Below are 23,863 nucleotides of genomic sequence, written 5' to 3' on the forward strand. Positions count from 1 at the left end.
TTTTCGAGATATTTGGAATAGAAATTATCAATACCTGTCATCATTGACATAAATTAAACATGTTGACTAAATAGTTATTAGACTCAAATAATAAATTTAAAATGTTTTAGGGCCAAATGTTCAACAGAAACTGTTTTATCGCCATTTTTTGCAGAAAAATTTATAATTAATTTAAAAAAATAAAAATTTCCCAAATTTATTATATCAGTGAAATAACTCAACGTATTTATTTTTCGTCAATAATGACATGTATTTACTATTTCCATTCTAAATATCTTAAGAACGGTTGCTCATAGTGATTTTTACAAAGAGATATTTTTTACGTAAAAAATCACAGAGATGTATATTTTTTAACTCGATAGTTTTATACAGGTACGGACAAACAGTTATTACGCTTCAAAACAGTTAAAACACATGTAGGTTGTGACCCTCTACTTAGGCGCCCTCTACTTTTTTTTCCGGAGGTGTAAAATACCTTCACGAGTGTGGGACTCAATCTCTCCTTAAGCTGCCTGGAGGACACTACCTACTAAATATCACCCCCTCGCTCCTGCCACGTCTACCTGGACCCGCTGGACGCATCTCCTCTAGTAGACGCCGGACTGTTCTTTTTGTTTCATTACCCCTGCTCTTCGCTGTATTTTGCCTCTAGTATATTTTGCGCCAGTTTTGAGATGACTTCAAAGTTTTCTCTTCTTTCTGTTACCGATTTTAAGAGGGTATCTGCGGAGATGTTGCCACCAATCGTCATGCGTGCCTCACGTCTTTCCTGTTCCCATCTTGGACAAGCAAACATTGTGTGTTCTGGAGTATCATTGGGTTCAGCCCAGTATCGGCATTCCGCGACTTCCCTCGTTCCAATTTTACACAGATAACTCCCAAAATTTCCGTGACCACTCAATATTTGAGTAAGATAGAAGTTTACCTCTCCATGCTTTCTTTTAATCCACATATTTATATTTGGGATGAGCTTATGTCCAATGTCCATCTTCCTTTTTGCAATACTTCCCATTCTGCCTGCCACTGCTGCACTGAGCGGTTTCTCTCCATCTCTCTGCTTGCCCTGGTTTGTACATCACCGTTTAGAAAGAGTCGTTCTCTTTCTCTTGAGAGAAGATGCAGGGGCACCAGACCCGATATCACAAAGGCTGCCTCAGTTGAAGTTGTCCGATACGCCGAGCAGGCCCTCAAAGCCATGACTCTCTGTGCACCTTCAAGTCTTTTTTTATTTACGTGCATATTGGTTGCTTCGTTCCACACAGGTGCTCCATACATAATAATATTCTGGCACGCATATGCTAACACTCTTCTCTTTGCTGGTGTTGAGCCCCGAACGTTTGGCAGTATTACGAACAACGCTTTAGCAGTTCGTTGTGATTTCAAACACACCTCCTTGATGTGCAGGCCCATCGTGAGTGCACGGTCTATGTGGAATCCAAGATAGTTGACTTGGTTTACTGGATTTATTATTATATCCTTAAAATTAAACCTTATATGGTCAACTTTTCTCTTGCGGCTCAGTAAAATCGCCTCTGTTTTTTCCACAGCTATTTCGAGTCTGTGCTCACGCATCCATCTGGCTATGATCTTTAGTGTATCATCCAAGTCTGCATTAGGTCGAGTCATTGACATCAAAATCAAGTTTCTCATGTCAAAAAACTCTCAGATACCAATTTTCATCCAAATATTGACGTTATTTCAGAAATTATTTAGAAAAAATCGAAATAAAAATGAAACTTCTACACCCTGTATCTCCGAAGCTAAGCATTTTAGGACGTACATTTATACGAACTTTTTTACTTATTTTTATCTGCCGAATATGCTGTCGAAGTTTCCGGAATACAGTTCGGACCACCCTGTATATTATATTTCAGAAATCTGCCTAAGGCTTAGACCGATACTGTCGTGTTAAGCCACACCCAAAAATTCCAAACATACGTGCTTGGATTAGGTTTGGTTAAGGTTTGCAGACGTTCAGCATTTGCCTATAATAGCAAGCAATTTGTTACAAAACCATATAAATTATATATCACTGTAATCACAAAACTTCAATCTATTTCCATATTGTAACGGAGTTTTAAATTATGTCTTTATTTTCGAGAAAATTTAATCCAAATATAAGGAATATTATCTAATGATTGACCATCAAAATCTTAAAAATAAAGAAGTTATTACTAAAAATGTGCTACAATACGGATATAGTATAATCCTTTATCTCTAATTTCCTTCTTCATTTGTGAAAAAATACCTAGCCAGTTTTACAAAAAACGTTAAATGCCGAACGCTTATTTTGCTACTTTTTCGGACTAGTTAAATGGACTCTTAATGTATTTGTTTTTTGGGATTATTTTGTTTTTCCGTTAATTTAGCATTTTTGTTTCTCTCACAACTCAAGAACGAATTCGTAAAAATTATTCAAAACACAAAATTCGCTTCATTTTAAAGGGTTTCTCTCTAAAATGAAATTGAAAACTTCTATCATCACTTTCAAAATTCCCATGGAATTTCCTATGTTCAGGTGGGCGATGCAACACAAGGTAAAATCATATTATAACAACAATATAAATAAAATAACTATCTATCAAATCACCTCGTACATAATACCAATAAACCAACGGTGAAATTGTACCATAATAAAAACGAAAACAATAAGGAAAAGAAAATGGTAAAAAGCAATCTCTCTTTGTAGAATAGAGAGCGGTAACCGAAAAATCTAGAAGCATATAAGCAGGTGGGCCTGGTAAAAGCTGAAAAGCGCCTCAACAACAGCAGTGACATACTCTCGGGAGGATCTAGATTATTTTAATTGAACAACACAAAATCGATATTAAATCTCATCCGAATACTCTAAGTACGCCACTGACATAAGAAAGGTATAAATACGCTATTCTAGTTTACCCAGTAACATTACCCAAACCCTTGACAGAGTCTATTCTAGGGAGTATTAAAAGGACCTACGGGCCAAAACGGTTGGTAATCATTGCTCGGGGGTCGATACAACACTAACTTACCTGTATATATTTTACGTAACATGCTCTCAGTTCGATATAACATGTCATGCCTAAACTAAAGGCTGAAACTTGCGGCTAGTGTATTTTTTTCGTTCCATCCTTGACAACACTCGTCCGGATTTTGTAATTAGTACAGTTCAAGGAAGAGCTCATCAAATTGAGTTATTAAAAAGTCAAGTCTTAAATAAACTCAACCTTATCCTGTATTTAACTAAATTTATACAGAATTATTTAGTTTTAAAACTACAATTAATAATAACATTTTTTGTTTGTTATGTAGATCAATTTGTTATCATAATAACTCTGTATATATTTCTGGATGTAAAAGTTTCTCAAGGTATATCAAATGCAAGTTAATCTGTCTACAGTAATAGCTAATAACTATAAGTGGAATTTTGTGTTCTTTTCCGCCAATTGAATTCAGGTAACCTTGCTTATTAGATCATTAAATGATCAATAAGTAACATATTAAATTAAAAATACAGTAATTGTATTGTAACATCGTTGAAGCAACTGTTGTTCCAACGATGAAATTTTAAACAATTTTTGTTTAAAATAAAGTTGTACTTTTGTTTAATTCAATCTTTGTTATTAAGTCATTTGATAATTAATATGAATTTTAAACTTTTCGTTATAATTGGAAATCATGAATTAAACGAATTACTCGGCATATCTAAAACTAACAAAGAAGTAGGAACATCACAAGTAAATGAAATAAAAAAATAATATCTAAAAAGAATCAGAAAATCAAAATTGAACAATAGAATATCATTACTTGAGCAATTAATTACTTAATATTTATATTAAATTATTTTCGTTTTTATAAAGCTATAAAATAAATTGAGACAACCTATAATTATACAGGGCGATTCTTAAATAAGTGCAAATATTTTCAGGGCTGGTAGATTCTGATAAAAGAAACATATTTTCCCTTTACGGTTTTTCAAATAAGTCCAAAATAACTGAGTTATTTTACTTTGAAAATTCGCAAAAAAATGTTGCTTAAATTTTGAGAACCCTGGATCTTTTCTGGGTTTTCTTTCTTATAAATTTAATCTACTACATATGTTACCATATTATCAAAAAATTATGTTTTTCACTAAAATCTAAAAAATTTCCATTTTCACTTAAAAAATTCCAAATTTTCAATAAATTCTTTTCGCGAAAAAAAAACTAATAATCGTGTTTCTAGGGTCGAAATATACTACCCTTAAAAATATTTGCGGCAAATATTTTCAGGGGTGGTATATTTAACACGATTATTAGTTTTTTCGCAAAAAATGTTGAAAATCGTACATTTTCTTTTAAATTTTCCTAACCTGAAAATATTTAGACTTATTTAAGACTCACCCTGTATAATACACATTTATAACCCCAAAACGTGCGAAAACCTTTGTGAATTTATAAGTGAAAACGCTGGATATTTTAAAGACTATGAAGATTTATTTTTTAGTTTGAAAAATGTCTAGAAATTTTACACACTGAGAATAAAAAAACACTCTGATGTAAAAAAATCTATATATTTTCATAAAACAAAAGATATAGTAGAGATAAAAATCTAGAAACATTCTATACCGGGTGTTGCATCGTCGAGCGGGACATAGGAAATCCCATGTAAATTTTAATGGGGTCAATTATTGGTTTCCCTAATTATTTTAGAGAATATTTCTATTTAGGTTTATTGAAGAGCACTAAAACCCACATTCAAAAGAATAACTTTAGATATTTTTGATTAGCCCGTTTACGAGTTATCGCCAATTTTTTTTAAATATTTCTCCTTTCTTATGGCCCGGTATTTACTTATGAGCACCAGTCAAGGTAAAAGATAACTGTCAAATGAAGTTGTCATTTCAGAAATTTTTCTATTTAGTGCTTTATTATTATTATTAAAAACTCATACCCAAACTCATACCTACATCAAAAATATTAGCCATGAATTACACTACCGAAGAAAAAGTATTGATGATTAAATGGTATTATCAAGGAAATAGTTATCAAAAGGTGTCGTACATGTTTGCTGCTCTGTATCCGAATAGACCGATACCTGGAAAATCTACAATCGCAAGGAATATCTAGAGATTTGAGACCAAAGGTACCCTAATAAATAACTGCAGATGTGAAGCAAGGCAGGAACAAAGAGAAGATGCAAGAAATGATACCGACTTGGCAGTTTTATTGTGCGTCGAAGAGAACGATGGAAAGATCAGCACAAGGAAACTTGAGGATGAAATAGGAATAGATCACACTACAGCGTTTCGAATTTTGAAACGACATAAATACTATTCCTTCAAATATGAAAAGCACCAAGAGCTACGAGATGGGGACGAAATACGGCGGCAGGCGTTTTGTTTTGATATGATGGAAAGAGCAAACACGGACAGGGAATTTTTAAAAAACATGTTTCACTGACGAATGCACGTTTACCTTAAATAATGAACCCAATGTTCAAAATTATCGATATTGGAACAAAGAAAACCAACACAGGTTTGTCGAAACAAGGACGCAATATCCAAAGAAAGTAAATGTTTGGGCAGGGATATTCGGACGCAATATTATCGGGCCATTATTTCTTACGCGAAATTTAAATGCAGAATATTATTTGGAACTACTCGAAATCATATTTTACCTGCTTTACATGATGCCGCTAGGGAAAATCAGGAAGTTTGGTACCAAATGGATGGCTGCCCGGCCCATAGTACCCTGGCTGTTCGGGAATATTTAGACAATAGTTTTAACGGAAACGTTATTGGCCTAAATCATACAGTAAATTGGCCAGCAAGGTCTCCTGATATTTCGCCAAATGATTTCTTTCTCTGGGGCCATTTAAAAACAGGATAAAAAATACCCAAATCTAGACGAGTTAAAAATGCTATTTCTGCCGAATGCAATAGAATTTCAGTTTACCAACTAGCGAATGTAAGAAGAGAATTTTATGATCGCCTGGGTTATTGTCTAGCAGTCGATGGAGGAATATTGGAACGTCTTCTTAAATCCTAAAGTTCTAACAAATTAATAGTACCTAAATTAATAAGTTATTGAATATTGTAATACTATAATTAACCCTGTAATTGATTACTTTATTTTACTTTAATTCATATTAATTTGTATTTATAAATACATCTTTAAGAATTCCGATGTAGGAGTGAGTTTGCAATAATAATAAAGCACTAAATAGGTAAATTTCTGAAATGACAACTTCATTTGACAGTTATATTTTACCTTGACTGGTGCTCATAAGTAAATACAGGGCCATAAGAAAGGAGAAATATTTAAAAAGAAATCGGCGATAACTCGTAAACGAGCTAATCAAAAATATCTAAAGTTATTCTTTTAAATGTGGGTTTTAGTGCTCTTCAATAAACCTAAATAGAATTATTCTCTAAAATAATTAGGGAAGCCAATAATTGACCCCATTAAAATTTACATGGGATTTCCTATGTCCCGTTCGACGATGCAACACCCGGTATATCCTCGAAATCAAATTCATTACGAAATCTAAAGTTTAAATTTATATATGCAATAAAGAAAATAATTTTAACTATTAAGTATTTAAAAGTATATTAATTAAAAATAACGTATTGTAATGTAATTCGTAACTTTAACTTATTTCATATACATTATCAAACGACTTTCATCATTATTTTGTCAGAATCAATTCAATGGTACAAAACAGCAAGTGACAACTTTGACAAACGACACAAAAAATAGAGAACGATACAGTTAATTTGTTGATTTTGTTTGTTATCAAAGGGCCTTAGAAAAATAATAAGGTACCAATATTGCTTTGTTGCTGGGATATATGCAACAATATTGGCGGAGGAGATTTATTTTCCTTATCATAAAAATAGAATTGAAAAGATGAAGATGACTTAATAAACAGAAAATACATAATATTCTAATAGTGATATTTGGAATTACTATTTTTGATAAAAATGTTTTAAAACCCTTTATCAATCAGGTTTACAAGGCGAATATGAGATGACAGTGCGAAGTGATGTGGGATTTAAAGGTACAAAAAAATAAATAATTACTTCATATCAGATGTCGAACTTATGATGTCAAAAATTATGTTGTAGACTTGATCTAGATACGTCTTTATAAACTATAATAACCGTTCAAAAGCTAAATAGCTATTAAAGCCTGAACCTGGAGACCCCAAATTTTATGGCTGTAGTATTTGCACTATGAATAATAAGTAGAAATACAATCCAATTAATTTCTAACAGCTCAATTCGATGATTCCAATATAAACCAATGTAAAATGTATATTAAAGTATAATAAACCCAAATATAAAATAAGCTACTGGAAATAAATGAAGTGTGTAATAAAATCTTTAGCATAACAAGGTAAATACCATTTGATATACAGGGATGTTCACCACATACAACACGGAGTATTGTAGCTAAACGATTAGATTTTTACAAATTGTAAGTTTTGGGTTCGTTGAAGGACTATTAGAGCTACAATTTAAAAATATTTTTACAAGATACAGAGTGTCCCAAATAAGTGAAAAATATTATAGTTCTGTTTTTTTAAGTGGAACACCCTGTATATTATTCTATTTTTAGGTTTATCACACTTAAACCTTACCGTTTTTGAAATATTTTCAATTTTATGAAATTGCAGTAAAAATTTTAAGGCTTCATTTCTCCAAGGGTATTGAAGTTTTTAATAGTAAATATTTACTGAAGTTTATTTATTGATCAGATATCTTGTTGCAATAATAAATAAAATACTATCTTATACAGAGTGTCTAAGAATTTATATTAAATAATTACTAGCTTTAAACGACAATAACTTGTTTAACTTAAATGGAACACCCTTTATATTTTACGAGAATCAGATGCACAATTTAATTGTCTATCAAATTGTATTATACTATTTTTTACCTATCTCTTCAAGTTTTCGTAGAAAATGCATTTTCATATAATTTAGACTTCATTTATCACTATACCCATGGAATATTGACATTTTAGATTACTTTAAAGATGTAAGAAATTTTGAAAGAGTACATACTAATTATTAAATAATATTGTCGATATATTTCGCTTATTTTATTAAAAGATAAAAAAATTGTTTAAATATTTTTTGAGAATTAATATGATCCCATTATTCAAACTACATTTTTTATTGACTGTTTACGTGGATTAATAATAATTGCTCCAAATACTAATAAATTGAATTTTGTGTGTGTATTACACAGTGTGGTAAAAAGTAACACCATATAAATTTTATTTAATTTCTTGACGAATGCTTATTTATAAAAACAGATGTTCATTTTCATAACTTATTATTGTATTAATTTCTTAATCAAATGCATATTTATTTATTTTATTTTATAAATAATTCATTAATTAAAACAATTAAGTACGTAATTAACTAATTTTTGGGCGGAAATAATGGTGGTATATTAATAATTAGTAATAATTATTGGTATCCTCTTTTACAAACATTTAGATAGTTTTCTTTTTTTAAACAAATAGGCTTACAATATTATAATTTTTATCACCTGTACTGTATGAACATTTTGTACATATGTTGCTTTAAAAAAATCTAAAATGTCAATATTCCATGGGTATAGTGAAAAATGAGGTCTAAATTATAAGAAAATGCATTTTCTACGAAAACTTCAAGAGATAAGTAAAAAATGGTATAATACAATTTCGTAGACAATTAAATAGTGCATCTGTTTCCGGTAAAATATAGAGGGTGTTCTATTTAAATTAAACAAGTTATTCCCGTTTAAAGCTAGTAATTATTAATTATAAATTTTTGGACACTCTGTATAAGGTAGTATAATTTTTATTAATGCAACTCAATAACTGATCAATAAATAAACTTCAGTAAATATTTAGTATTAAAAACTTTGATACCCTCGGAGAAATGAAGCCTTAAAATTTTTACTGCAATTTTACAAAATTAAAAATATTTCAAAAACGGTAAGGTTTAAGTGTAACAAACCTTAATCAAATTTACCTTTATTTTAATCGTAGAAACTATAAATGTAATAATATACAGGGTGTTCCATTTAAAAAAATACAACTTTGATATTTTTTATTTATTTGGGACGCTCTGTATCTTGTAAAAGTATTTTTAAATTGTAGCTCTAATAGTACTTCAACGAACCCAATTTACAATTTGCAAAAATCTAATCGTTTAGCTACAATACTCCGTGTCGTATGTGATGAACAACCCTGTAGAAGGGATGTACGTATATTCCTATATCAAAACAAATACTGTAAATAAAATTCTTTGATAAAAATTGTAAATGTATTTGGAGGCCCTCTTTATAAGGAGAGGAACGTTTTTCAGTAAATTAGTTTTTGAAAATTATGTAAAATAATAGACAGGAGGGAGATATTTTTTTTCTTTAACACCCTATATCTCGAAAGCTAAGTATTTTACAACACATATTAATATGGAATTTTTACTATACAAATACTTGGAAGAATATTATACAAAAACTCTGAAATAATAAAACGCTTACAGATATTTTCGTTATTATTTTATAACATATATGTCAATAAACGCTGAATACTGGATTCAGCTTCAAAGGAATTTTCCCTCGAACAAGGAGTCAGACAGGGGTATATATTGTCTCCTCAACTATTTAACATATACGGAGAATACATAATGAGAAGGTCGCTAGAAACATGGGAAGGAGGCATTTCAATAAATGGCCAAAAAATAAATAATCTACGCTTTGTAGATGATACAGCACTACTCGCTAACAGTCAGACGAGTTAATCAATTTAGTAAATAGGGTAGAAAACGAAAGCAATCGGCTCGGTCTGGAACTAAATACGCAAAAAAACATAACAACCATCCAAATATAAGTCATATCGACCGCTTTGAAGTCGTTAAGCCATACGTATACCTGGGATCAATGTTCAAAATTATCGATATTGGAACAAAGAAAACCAACACAGGTTTGTCGAAACAAGGACGCAATATCCAAAGAAAGTAAATGTTTGGGCAGGGATATTCGGACGCAATATTATCGGGCCATTATTTCTTACGCGAAATTTAAATGCAGAATATTATTTGGAACTACTCGAAAATCATATTTTACCTGCTTTACATGATGCCGCTAGGGAAAATCAGGAAGTTTGGTACCAAATGGATGGCTGCCCGGCACATAGTACCCTGGCTGTTCGGGAATATTTAGACAAGTATGCTCCGTATCCCATGGACTGAACGCCGTACAAACGTTTCCATTATAAATGAACTTAATATTACTAACAGGCTTTCCTGTAAAATCCGACTAAACCAACTAAAATTTTTGGACATATAATGAGGAAAAGTCCGGACAATATGGAAAGACTCATAATTCAAGGCAAGGTGGAGGGACGTAGACCACGTGGCCGCTCTCCAACTCAATGGATAGACCAGATCACGACTAGCTGTAGCAAGCCAATGCGCGATGTCATCGAGATGACAAAAGACAGAGGCGCATGGAGAAAAATCATCCATGATGTTACGCTGACCACTACACTCCCTAATGGGGGTCAGGACTGAAGAGAGAGAGATGTCAATAACCAATTAAAATTAAACCTTTTAGCGTCAAAGAAAACTATTTTAAATATCATGAATTTATTTTTAACACAGCAAAAATATCGGGTATATGGAACAACATAATGAAGAACAATGATGTAACAATGACTTAATACCCAATATAGGTAGGTTGCCTTTAAAGTCTTTACAATCGCTTGTTTCTTCGGTTGTATTGAACATATGTCACCACTATTCCATTAATGACACAGTTTGATAGAGTCAGAATAGTAACACTATCTCAACAGGGCTACCGGCAAGTTGCAAGAGCTGAAATTGTAGGAATTAACCAAAGAGATGTTTCGCAAATATTAAAAAAAATCAGGTAGACAAACGAGGTTACAGACCGGCCTGGAAGAGGTAGAGAAAGAGAGTTACTACTGCTGTGCAAAACCGTCAAATATCCCTAATTGCACGACGCAATCCCCTGCTTTCTAGTACTGCTATTAAAAATGAGTTAGCTCGCCTTGAAGGAGTAAATGTTTCAAGAAAGACCATAGCAAGAAGACTCCATGACAGAGGATTACATTTAAGGAGGCCTCTACGTGTTCTGAAGCTTAATTTACAGCACAAAATTACGCGACTACAATGGGCTGAGGTGATGAGAGCATATGGACCTAATTGGAATTTCGATATGTTTAGTGATGAAACAAGAATAGGCCTAGTGAGAGCACCTGGAAGACGAGCACGCTTGAATGCAGCTCAACCCCGTGTCCCCTTTCAAGGGGGAAGCATTATGGTATGGGCAGGTATAATGCACTGAACTCGAACTCCTCTTGTTTTTATTGATGGCACAATGACAGGCGCCTCATATCTTAGAGACGTTTTAGAGCCTATTGTGCGTCCATTTCGAGGGGCAGCGGCAGTGGAGGATGAATTTGTTTACATGGACGATAATGCTCCTCCCCATCGCACTTTAGCGGTTCGCGAATTTTGTGAGGAAGTATAAGAAAACTGTGGTGGCCACCGATGTCTCCAGATATGAATGTGATCGAGAATACTTGGGACATACTAAAACGCCATATTGCCAAAAAAGGAATGATCCCCCCCGTACCCTAAATGCCATTCCTCAACATCTTCCGGACAACTTAATTGAGAGCATGCCACGCCGTCTCACAGCTTGCATTGAGGCTCGAGGAGGCAATACAGACTATTAGTTGTGAGAAATAATTAAAATTGTTTTCAATATTTTCTGTTTAAAATGAAATTTGTTTTTGTTGATTTTCACTCATTATGACAGCCTAGTCGCACTTAGATTTTTAATTTTATATTAATTAAGCTTGATTTTCATGCATCCGTTATCGGACGATACGATGATACGATATTAATTTTATTGGTTGAATTTGAAAACTTCGATTGGTTAGAAACGGTTAACAAATCGAAGCCTTTAAATTCAGCCAATAAAATTAATATCGTATCATCGTATCGTCGGACAACGGACCCATGAAAATCAGGCCTTAGTCGTAAGCCAATATGTCTAAAAATATAAAAAAATCATATTAGGTCCAAAATAAAATAAAAATATCGTTATATGCAATAATTTTGGCCATGTGTGTATATAGACCTTATATTTCGAAAGCAATAAAACACTTTGTTTCGAACTTGTTTGTTTCTGTTTCACTTTTTGTAAAAACTTAAAAGATAACCTACGTAATACAGAGAATCGCAGGTAAATGATGATGAGGATAAAAATCATGACGATGATGAATATGGCACATTTTTTGGGCACATCTATAAACAGTTATATAATAAAATTATGTCAGAGTTTCTTGCCTTGAACTGCTAATATAGAAATGAATTCCACGCTGTGTTCGACATAATGTGGATCAACCTGCTCTCACTACCGGTTTCGGGGCCCTACCCCATAATCAGGTGAGCTTGGGTCGTTTCCACAAAACGTCGAGCACAGCGCAGAGTATATAAATACGACTTGTAAAGTAGCGGTAAGATATTAAGTTCCGCATCGCGAGATAGCGGCTTGCGCATTAGAGATTGCGGTATCTTACCGCTACTTTACAAGTCGTATTTATATACTCTGCACTGTGCTCGACGTTTTGTGGAAACGACCCAAGCTCACCTGATTATGGGGTAGGGCCCCGAAACCGGTAGTGAGAGCAGGTTGATCCACATTTTGTCGAACACAGCGTGGAATTAATTTCTATATCAGCAGTTCAAAGTAAGAACTCTTATATAATTTTATTATATACCTAAAAACTGCAAGAAATTTATTTTTCATTATATAAACAGTTATATAGTTATATACTAGAGGTCACATTAGATAAATGTTAACACAAAAAAGGTGTGCTCTTTGTCCAATGGTACCATTCGAAGATCACACTCTTGGTTGTTCTAGGATTTGAATAATAATTGTAAATCTTATTAGACATCAAAGGTTAACTAAAAGCAATCTCGGAATCTTTTCCTAAAGCCCCTTGACTGTAAGATATTAATAATACCATATGGTCAAATAGAGAAAATCGAAAGCAGTCTGTTACAATAATTTTGTGACATAACACTTTTAGTAACGCATATTTAGATTTTAATTTAGTCCCATACAAAATAGTAAAAACTATCGAAATAAAAGTAATCAAACTAAAATTATGTACTAATTAAAAAACTGAAAAATTCTAATATTTTTGCTTATACTTAGAAATAATAGTTTTAAATAACTGTTTAAATTATTTTTCACTGCTATTTTAAAACATCGATAAATCTTTGTTCATTTTTGAATGTGAATAATCTTTGCTTTTCCTAAATTATATGAAAAATCTGACACACATACAAAAACATGAAAAATATAGGAGCAATTGTATTATTCGCCAGGCAGCTTCAAACGGCTTAAACGGCGTTTACCCGCTTTTACCGGAACGGATTATTGTTTCTTTTTGTCCTTATATTTATTTATTATATTATTTAATTATATAGACCGGACCACCTTAGTAGTAACATAGGCAGAACCGGACGAATTAGCGTATACCCGTCCGCCGGATAAAAAGCAGGCGAAAAAATGCGATAAAATAAAAATAGGTAGATATGTGATAAGAATGTTTCAGAATTTGTATTTATTCGTGTTTATAGCCTAAACGAATACATAGATTCTCGCGACAGTTCTCGTATAAAATTCATTTTTTAAGTAAAATAATGGATGTTTACGAAGTTCGTGAGAAAATTCAAATTGTAAAATGGTATTTCCAAAATAGGTCTTATCGGAATATACAAACAATTTTTCCACAAACTTTTGTAAACAGGCCAATTCCATCTTTACCTACTGTATCAAGGGTTATTAATAATTTTAAAACACATGAGTGCGTGTTCCCACAAAAACACAAAAAGCCTGATATGTTGATTAATGAAGAACAGGAGTTAAAGCAAGTGTTCATTTGTGCTACCGCGGATCAAAATCCCACGTTTTCAAGTAACCAAATTGCTGAGGTGGTTCCGCCCACAATGCCCGTATTGTTCAAGAATGTTTGAACAATACTTTTCCCAACCGTTTAATTAGTGGATATGGAACTATTTTGTGACCCGCTAGATCACCAGATCTTTCTCTCAATGACTTATTTTTGTGGGGTTATGTAAAATCCAAAGTGTATGGTCATAATAGGGCTAATAACCTGGATGAGCTTCAAGTAAAAATACGAGAGGCTTTCCAAACTATTAGCCCTAATATGTTAGCCAATGTCAGACAGGGATTTTACGACCGCCTAGGCTTCTGTCTAGCACAAGAAGACGGTCTTTTTGAACACTTGTTATAACTTTTTCTTATTTAGAGTAATATTTTATTTTTTTGGGTTTAGAGAATTTATTTATTTTTAGTTTTGGCTTGTAAACATACTCAAATAAAAAATATTAAAGTATTTTCATTTTAAATGCTACTTTAAGTGAAGGTAAACACTTAAAAATGAAAATAATAAATACTCGGCACTCCTCGCGTCGTATTCCTAGTTTTTCACGACCGACCCGTCCAAGAACAACTGCAACTGCGTACTGCCTGACTAGCCGGCAATCTCGAGTACGAACGCAAAACGGGTAAACGTAAATTCGTCCGCCAACTTGCTATGTTACTAGTAGCCTGGTCTTCTCTGTATATTGATATACCCTCTTACAAATATTTAAATAAAATTGTTTTCTTTTTGTAAACAAATGGGCTTGCAATATTATTATTTTCACCACCTGTACATTTTGTACATACGTTTCTTTAAAAAAATCCAAAATGTCAATAATCCATGGGTATGGGTACAGTGATAAACGAGGTCTCAATTATAAGAAAATGCAATTTCTACGAAAACTTGAAGATATAGGTAAAAAATAGTATAATACAATTTGATAGACAATTAAATTGTGCATTTGATTCACGTTATACAGGGTGTTCTACTTAAATTAAACAAGTTATTGCCGTTTAAAGCTAGTAATTATTTCATATACATTTTTGAACACTCTGTATAAGGTAATATAATTTTTATTATTGCAACACAATATCTGATCAATAAATAATTTTGAGTAAATATTTAATATTTAAAACTATGATACCCTTGGAGAAATGAAGCCTTAAATTTTTTACAGCAATTTCACAAAATTGAAAATATTTCAAAAACCGTAAGGTTTACGTGTGATAAACCCTAATCAAATTTACCTTTATTTCAATCGTAAAATCTAAAAATTGAATAATATACAGGGTGTTATTAAAAAAATACAACTATAATATTTTTTACTTATTTGGGACATTCTGCATCTTGTAAAATTATTTGTAGCTCTAATAGTCCTTCAACGAACCCAAAACTTACAGTTTATAAAAACAAACATTTGTAAAAATCAATAAGCAAATAAATTATAAATTTTTGAACTGTTTTCGATTTTCTTTTTTATTTGACCACAGAGCAAACACAAACGCAATCAACGCACAGACAGACAGAGACAGACAGAAATAAATACTGGGTGTTATCTGAAGCGGAAGCAGAGGCGCCGCGGATCGGGCATGCGCGCAAAATACAATGTATATACGTATATATATATATATATATATAGAAGGCCAAGCGAGTCCCAAGCTGGTTACCTTAAAGATGAGATTGCTTTTGGTTGTTTTAAACTTGCTGAGGTCCGAACTGAGGCGCCCCCTCCGTTCCGTTCTCTTTTTTTGAAGATTCTGCAAGATCTAGAAAAAAAGCGAAGAACACAAAGTAGTAGAGAGAAAGCGGTGGCGCGCAATAGATCAGAGAAAGATAGAAACAGATAGAGAGCGAACGAAAAAAGGAGGACGATAACGAAATAAAAAGAGAGAAAGAAAGAAATGAAACTGAAACGAATACACCTATCTACAGTATATACAGGTGGGGAGTGGGGGAACGTCAACAAGCTCTTTAACGGTTATACGAGCACATGCACAGTTACAAGCGTGTTTTTTGGGGAAAGGGGTAGGTGGGGTTTGTTTTGAATCCACTTCTATGACTTTTGATTTTATATTTCGATAAATATTCTAACAAATCGACATGTTAACAAAATCTTTCAAAAATAATTATTTAAGCTTCATTCAGAACCTCGAAATCAGTGGAATAAATTTTTAGTTTCAATTAGTCGTAGAAGTTTGTTCACCTAATTTTAATGTAAGCATTCAGAACGTCATAATTAGTGGTAGTAATTTTCAATTAGTGGAAAAGTTAACAAACTTTTGACTTTTCCACTAATTATACTTCAAAATTTGCAAGGAATGTAATTTTGGCCTTTGATTTTCACCCGTCAAGAAAAATTTTGGTTATAAATCAAAAGTTTATTGTTTTATAAGCTAAATATTATGCTTTCTCTATGGATACAACAGACTACCGCAAGCTGTTGCTAGAATATTTTATTAATTTTAATTGTGTAGAGTAACTAAAAAGTATAAACTGTAATTGAAACCACTAATTTATTCCACTAGTTAGGAGGTTCTGAATGAAGCTTTAGTTTACGATCATTCAGAATGTTTAAAAAACATAATTAAAGTTAATAGTATATCCTGGCAACAGCTTGCGTAAGTCGGTTGTATCCATAGAGAAAGCCTAATATTTAGCATATAAAACAATCGACTTTTGATTTCTAACCATAATATCTCTTGACGGAAGATAATCAAAGGTCAAAATGACATTCCTCGCAAATTTTGAAGTATAATTAGTGGAAAAGTTAAAAGTTTGATAACTTTTTCTACTAATTGAAAATGTCTATCACTAATTTTAAAGTTTTGAATGATTACATTAAAATTAAAGGAACAACCGCTAATTGAAACCACTAATTTATTCGAGTAATTGCGAGGTTCTGAATAAAGCTTTAGAAAAAATTCGACTATATTTTTATGTTCCTTTTTCAATTTTCTTTAAAACGGTATAGAAATTTGAAAAAGTATAAACGGGATTAGCCATTTTAGAACAAGCAAAAATTTAATGGAGAGTACATTTTACTCAAAATGCCAATAGTAAAAAAGTTTTTTTTTGCTCTTGTAAAGACAATGCGGGGACATACTGTAAATCACGGATTTAGAATGACCACGCCGATACATAAAAATGTGTTATTTTTCACAATTCGAAAGGATCTGATAGCCATATATTTGTTTTACTTATATATTTAACAAATACTTTATAGTTATACATGGCTCTTTAAGTAGTAACTAAACAAGTATAATTAGTGGAAAAGTTAAAAGTTTGGTAACTTTTTCTACTAATTGAAAATGTCTACCACTAATTTTGAAGTTTTGAATGATTACATTAAAATTAAAGGAACAAACTTATACGCTAATTGAAACCACTAATTTACTCAACTAATTGCGAGGTTCTGAATGAAGCTTTATCAACAATTCACCATTAGATATGATTATAACCTATTATATTATTATATACAAGATGTTCTAAAAATAAGTGCAAGTGTCTTAATTGGTAGTATAGCTAGTCCTCGAAAAGTTTTTTTGCAAAAAGAAATTGTTGAAAATTTTATATTTTTCTTGACATTTTCCGGAAAATATTGAAAAGCTTTTGAATGCCGCTTGTTCAGTTTCCGAAAATTTGTTTAAAGTGCTTCGAGAGAATGCAATGCTGCCACCTCCTACGTTATCCACATTCTGTGTTTTAATAAGATATAGTTTCACATTTTTAAATTTCTACAAAAAAAAATTTAAATTAATTTTATTCACTTTAAAGTTTGTAATCATTGTTAATTACTATTAAGTCTAGTGCAACGTCAATTATATTTAAAAAAATTTTACAGTTTAGTATACTGAATTAATGAAACTAAATAATGAACAATTATAGCAGCTTTTCAACAGTTCAGAATCGGCGCCATTAGATATGTAAAAAAATTAGCTAACTAGTAGTATTATGTAAAACACACAAGTACAAAATCTAAATATTTCAAAGATTTCTCAGCAAATTTTCCAATCAAAAGTCATTTCTGTAAGATTCAAATAGCTTCCAAAGTAAAAAGAACCAAAAAAAGAAAAATGCTTATTAAAAGATTAAACACTTAGATTAATTTCTTGTTGTAATGCAACACATGACACTGAATTATAAAAAAGGTAGACGTACTTTTGCTGAAAACATAGAGTCTAAGAGCTAGCAACGTTTTCGAGAAAGTATTTTAAAACGTCTGGCTCTCTGATATATCTTTTACTATGCTTACACTACTGCGCATCGGAAGAAGATCCTATATTTTTTTTATTAATTTAGTCCTATAAATTCTCGTATTCAATATAAATCGAACATGTCTCCATAGCGCAGTGCGTAGAGTTTCCGACCACGAACCGATGATTCAGAGTTCGAATCCGGGTCAGGACAAAGACTTTTTTATTTTATTTTCGTTTATATTCTAGTAAAGTATTAAATAATTCTGGTAATTTAAAAAAAAACATATATTAAATACTTTACTATCAGAATATAAACGAAAATAAAATAAAAAAGTGTTTGCCCTGACCCGGATTCGAACTCTGAATCATCGGTTCGTGGTCGGAAACTTTACGCACTGCGCTATGGAGACATGTTCGATTTATATTCGATACTAGAATTTAAAGGACTAATAAAAATATAGGATCTTTTTTCAAGGGTTTGCAACGTTTACCGGCAGCCAGACGGGCCGCATGCTGTTCTAGAGAGCATAGTAAAAGATATATCAAAGAGCCAGACGTCTTGAAATACTTGTTTTTCCGACGTTGCTAGCTCTCGTACTAATATTTATATATGCTATTCTTTCTTATTTTATAGGTTTGACATTTTTACCATGGAATTTAGGTAATGGGTTTTAATTTTTTTTAGGAAATAGCTTGGGCGAAATTTAAATCAAACATGAGCCTCTTTCCTTTGACAGCATAATGAATAGATAATTATTGCAAATTTTGAAAAATAAGATACCTAAAAGGTTTCTTTTCAGAATAACATTTTGAGGTTTCAATTTCAGTTTTTCTAATCTTCAAAGAAACAAGAAAAATTGTGTAGGTAATCTCATTTTACCTGATTCGAATTTTACAATATAAAAGTATCTACTAAGTTGAACGTCTTCTTCAAGTTCTATTTATACAGTCCCTATTGATTACACTGTCAATTCATGATAATGGTTGTAAAACATAATGCGATATAGATTTAATGCATGCAAGCGAAAAGGATTATTATTTATAATTATGGGTATATACACTATCGTCTCTACCAGAGACAAATCTTATTAGGCCAGTAAGCGAGGGTTTTAGGGTCCGAATTCTAAACACCTGCACCGATTGGCGTTAGGTTAATTGAAATTTTAACAGTGAATAGAGATATATGTAAGAAACAAAAGTTACGTAGTAGCGATGTGTGTTTTCACCCTGAGGGTGAGTGCCACCCCTTCTGGGGGTGTAAAATAAATCACCCATTTTAATTGTAAAAATCAATAAGGGAATGAATTCTAAGCAAAAAAATGTTCTATAACATTTTTTCCAAACAAAAAATGTTCTATAACATTTTTTCCAAACAAAAAATGTTCTATAACATTTTTTCCAAAAAAAAAATGTTCTATAACATTTTTTCAGAAAATTAATATTTTCCGAGTTATTTAGGATTGAAAATGTTAATTTTTCATCTAAAAACTGCATATTTTTCTGTCATTTTTTATAAATAACTCGAAAACCTTGCGATTTGTCGCAAAACTCATATAAAGCAAAAATGAAGCTTCTGTAATACCTAAATGATTCATTTTTTGTTGATTACCGTAGGTATAATAATAGCCAAGTTACCACTCTGTAAATTGATTTTTTATTTTTCGAAAACTAAATTGCAACATTTTACCGTAAAATAATGGCAAATGAACACATTTTTCGAAGAAAATTAATAGGGTCGTTTTAAAAGTGCTTGAAAAGATCTTTTAAACGCTTTTTAAAAAGTTCGTAGCTCAAAAACTCGTAAAGTTATGGTAAAAATAAAATGGTCACCTCGTTATTTCGGAAAAAAATTAACAACACAATCTATGACTAAAATCATAAAAATAAAAACTAAGCGTAATACATGTACAGGGTGGGTCAAATTCGACGCTTTTAAATGGAAACACCCTTTTCTATAGGAGATAGACAAAAACTAATATCGGTGTCTGGAGCTCAATTTTTGTCAAAAGCATGATGGTGAAAACCGCATATCGATATCTGTTACCGTTTCGGAGTTACGGGGTGTTTTTCAAAAATATGCATTTTTAACAAATCCCTGTAACTTTTTTGCTATGGAAAATTTTGTATTTTTGTGAAAACATTTCCAAAGCACCTTTTTACGTAGAATTTAATGGTTTAAGTATAATTTTTTTAAATTAATAATTTAAGAATTATCAACAGAAAATTTGATTTTTTATATGATACACCCTGTATATCTTTAATTTATTGAAAAGAATTTAAAATTACCTTTCCAAAAATATAACACACTTGATATTTTGCTCGATTCCTCTTCGAGAGATAGAGTATACAAAAATTCGCCCGCTTTAAATAAGTAGGCTTTGAATGGCACCGGCTGTAATGCAAAAAAATTCTAGCTGTGAGCATCAATTAAAACGAAAATAATATTTGCTATGAGAAATGCAGAATTTTATAAGAATTTAAAATATATTTAACCAACATCAACACATTTAAACTATATCTGATAACAATAAAAATAAATAGCAAACCAAGACATTTTGAAGATTTTGCTGCAGGTGTTCGACCGTCTTCTGTTATATCGACCATCTTCTGTTATGGACAGACGGGGCCGTTTCTGAACATTTCTCGCGGAATTCATTAACTCAGAGAGGTGAAAGATACCCTCTCATAACTGCTAAGTATTTCTAATTCTTGTCTAGATTATACGGAAGAATAAGGAACCTTTATTCTTCCGCAAATATATCCATAGGATTAGATCCATGGGCACTAAGTCAGGTGGCCTCGACAGCCAACGGCTGGGATCTTTGTTAGCTATTCAATTATTCTTGAAATTGGCTGCAAATATTTGGTGATAACTTCAGCGTTCTGAGGCGGTGCGTCTTCTTGCTGGAAAAATATGTTTTCGAGTTCCATTAAGGGCATATCATCAATAAGGGGTCCAAAGCCTACTAGTTAAAAGTGGCGAACTTTCAAAAATTCTGTATTTCGAAGGGGAATATAACAAAATATCAAGTGTGCTATATTTTTGGTAAGGTAATTTTAAATTCTTTTCGGTTAATTAAAAATATAAAGGGTGTCCCAAATAAAAAATCAATTTTTCTGTTGATAATTCTTAAATTATTAATTTTAAAAAAATTATACTTAAATTCAACGTAAAAAGGTGCTTTGGAAATGTTTTCATAGAAATACAAAATTTTCCATAGCAAAAAAGTTACAGCGATTTGTTAAAAATGCACATTTTTGAAGAACACCCTGTAACTCCTAAACGGTAACAGATATTGATGTGCGGTTTTCACCATCATATTTTTGATGAAAATTTAGCTCCAGACTCCGATATTAGTTTTTGTCTATCTCCTACAGAAAAGGGTGTTTCCATTTAAAAGCGTCGAATTTGACCCACCCTGTACAGTTGGCTATATTTAGGTACCAACTAAGAATAGGCTCTGTAAGTTCGAGCGGTTTAGAACGCCTAAATTTGGAAAAAGTTAAAAATAATGAAAAAAAATTTTCTTAAATTTTTTAAAAAATTTTAATTTTTTTGACGTATCTCAAAAACTAAGCAAGATACGTAAAAAATGTAACAAAGTAAAATTGGAGGTCTTTTTTTGCAATATATTTACTCTTTCAATTTTTCTGTAGATCTCTTTATTTCGTAGATATTACGATTTTTTAGTTTGACTTGCGTGTTAGGATCACGTTGTTTGAGCCCTTAAAACCCAAAAATCTCGTAAAAATAGTTCAAGACTGTTGAACCATAGAGGTTAATTTGTAGCTCGTGTAATTTTCTACAAATTGATAGTTTTTATTTTTATGATTTTAGTCATAGATTTTGTTGTTAATTTTTTTCCGAAAAAATAAGGTGACCATTTTATTTTTATCATAACTCTCGAGTTTTTGAGCTACGAACTTGAAAAGACCTTTTAAAAAAGCATTTACAAGGTCTTTTCAAGCACTTTATCCTGGAGTGGGCCTGGGGGGCCTGGAGTTGAGCCCAGGGGGGCCTATGGCTTTTGTTTTTTTTAAAAATAAAAAATAATTAAAAAAAACATTTTTTTTCAATAAAACGTTTACATGAATTTCTCTATCAATAAATTTCATAGACTTGGTTATCAAACCGTTTTCCTGTAGATTGCTTAAATACCTACAAATTTTCTAAAAAAAAATAAAAATTAACACATTTTTTGAACACAACAAAATAATATTAACTAAACAAAACTAGAAAACGTAATTTTTACTGCATCACAAGCAAATAAAAATTAATACGTAGCCAAGAGTCATAATTCAGAATTTCTCTGGGAGGTGCCCAGCAGTACCTAGGGGAGGCCCGGCGCATCCCCGGGCACCCCTGAAGTTACGCCAATGCACTTTAAAAATGGCCATATTCATTTTCTTCCAAAAATGTGTTCTTTCGACATTATTTTACGATAAAAGGTTGCAATTTTTAGTTTTCCAAAAATAAAAAATCACTTTTACAGAGTGATCATTCGGCTGTTATTACACCTACGGTAATCCGCAAAAAATGAATCGATTCCGTATTCTAAAGCCTTAATTTTTGCTTTATATGAGTTTTGCGATAAAACGCAATGTTTTCAAGATATTTTTAAAAATGACAAAAAAATATGCAGTTTTTAGATGAAAAATCAACATTTTCAATCCTAAATAACTCGGAAAATATTAATTTTCTGAAAAAATGTTACAGAACATTTTTTGCTTAGAATTCATCTCTTTATTGATTTTTATAATTAAAATGGCTGATTTATTTTTCACCCCCGAGAAGGGGTGGCACTCACCCCCTGGGTAAAAGCACACATCGCTACTATGTAACTTTTGTTTCTTACATATATCTCTATTCACTGTTAAAATTTCACGTCAATCGGTGCGGGTGTCAAGAATTCGGAGATAATACCCTATTTTTATCCTCGCTTACTGGCCTATATACAGTTATATACAAAATGATTCCTTCCTAAAACATAACTAGTAAAGGCATCTGGTAAAATTTATTCCTAGAACTAGGTACATAAAATGTACTCCATTTCTCATCAGCCGTCATACATCAGTAGTTAAAACAAACGAAGATAAAACAAAAACAAAATAAAACAACAACTTGACTATCATTTATTCAATCCTCGCCGAAAACATAAACATAAACTCGTAGGGCGCCATCTTTATTGAACTTGAGTGAATTTCAACTCAGCTGTGTACACTACCTTTGCCAATTGGGTGTTTTTGTCAACGTGTAATAAAACAAGAATTACTGTGGTGCAAAAAATAAACTGAAAAGGTAAAAAAAAACCATTTCAAGCCAATATAGCTTGATCTAATGTATAAGCTCATATGCATAAAGCATAGACATATGTCTCGTGTTTATTTTTCTTCTGTTGGTGGTGGATTTGATTTCGTACTGAGCTGCTGCGAGCAAAATACATGATTACAATATGTGACAAAATTTAGGTGAAAGTTCGTGTATTTTTTAATTATATTATGAAAAAAATATATATATCTTTACAGAAAAATTAACGGTATATGTGGTGTAAAAAGTGGCGGGTGCGTCTCAAAAGTGACTCACCTCTATAATTTTTTTTATTTTTTCAGATAAAGAATGAAAATTTGGTATGTTAGTATATAACATAAATTATTGATTGACGTATTCAATATCTTTCTTCCTGTTTCACCGGAAATGACTACAACTTTTGATTTTTA

At 31.8% G+C, this 23,863-nt stretch overlaps 1 protein-coding gene across 1 annotated transcript in view; it reads right to left on the reverse strand.

Moving 5' to 3' along the window:
* The window catches only part of LOC115890474 (potassium/sodium hyperpolarization-activated cyclic nucleotide-gated channel 2-like), a 224,628-nt gene that overhangs the window by 31,812 nt on the left and 168,953 nt on the right, over positions 1–23,863 (reverse strand). The window contains exon 5 of the mRNA XM_030910714.1: positions 15,617–15,715. Within this exon, the coding sequence (XP_030766574.1) occupies positions 15,617–15,715 (99 nt within the window). The remainder of the gene's footprint in view (positions 1–15,616; positions 15,716–23,863) is intronic.

The sequence above is a fragment of the Sitophilus oryzae genome, unplaced genomic scaffold, assembly GCF_002938485.1.
Source record: "Sitophilus oryzae breed Bouriz unplaced genomic scaffold, Soryzae_2.0 scaffold_866_pilon_pilon, whole genome shotgun sequence".
In the NCBI taxonomy this organism is placed as follows: Eukaryota; Metazoa; Arthropoda; class Insecta; order Coleoptera; family Curculionidae; genus Sitophilus; species Sitophilus oryzae.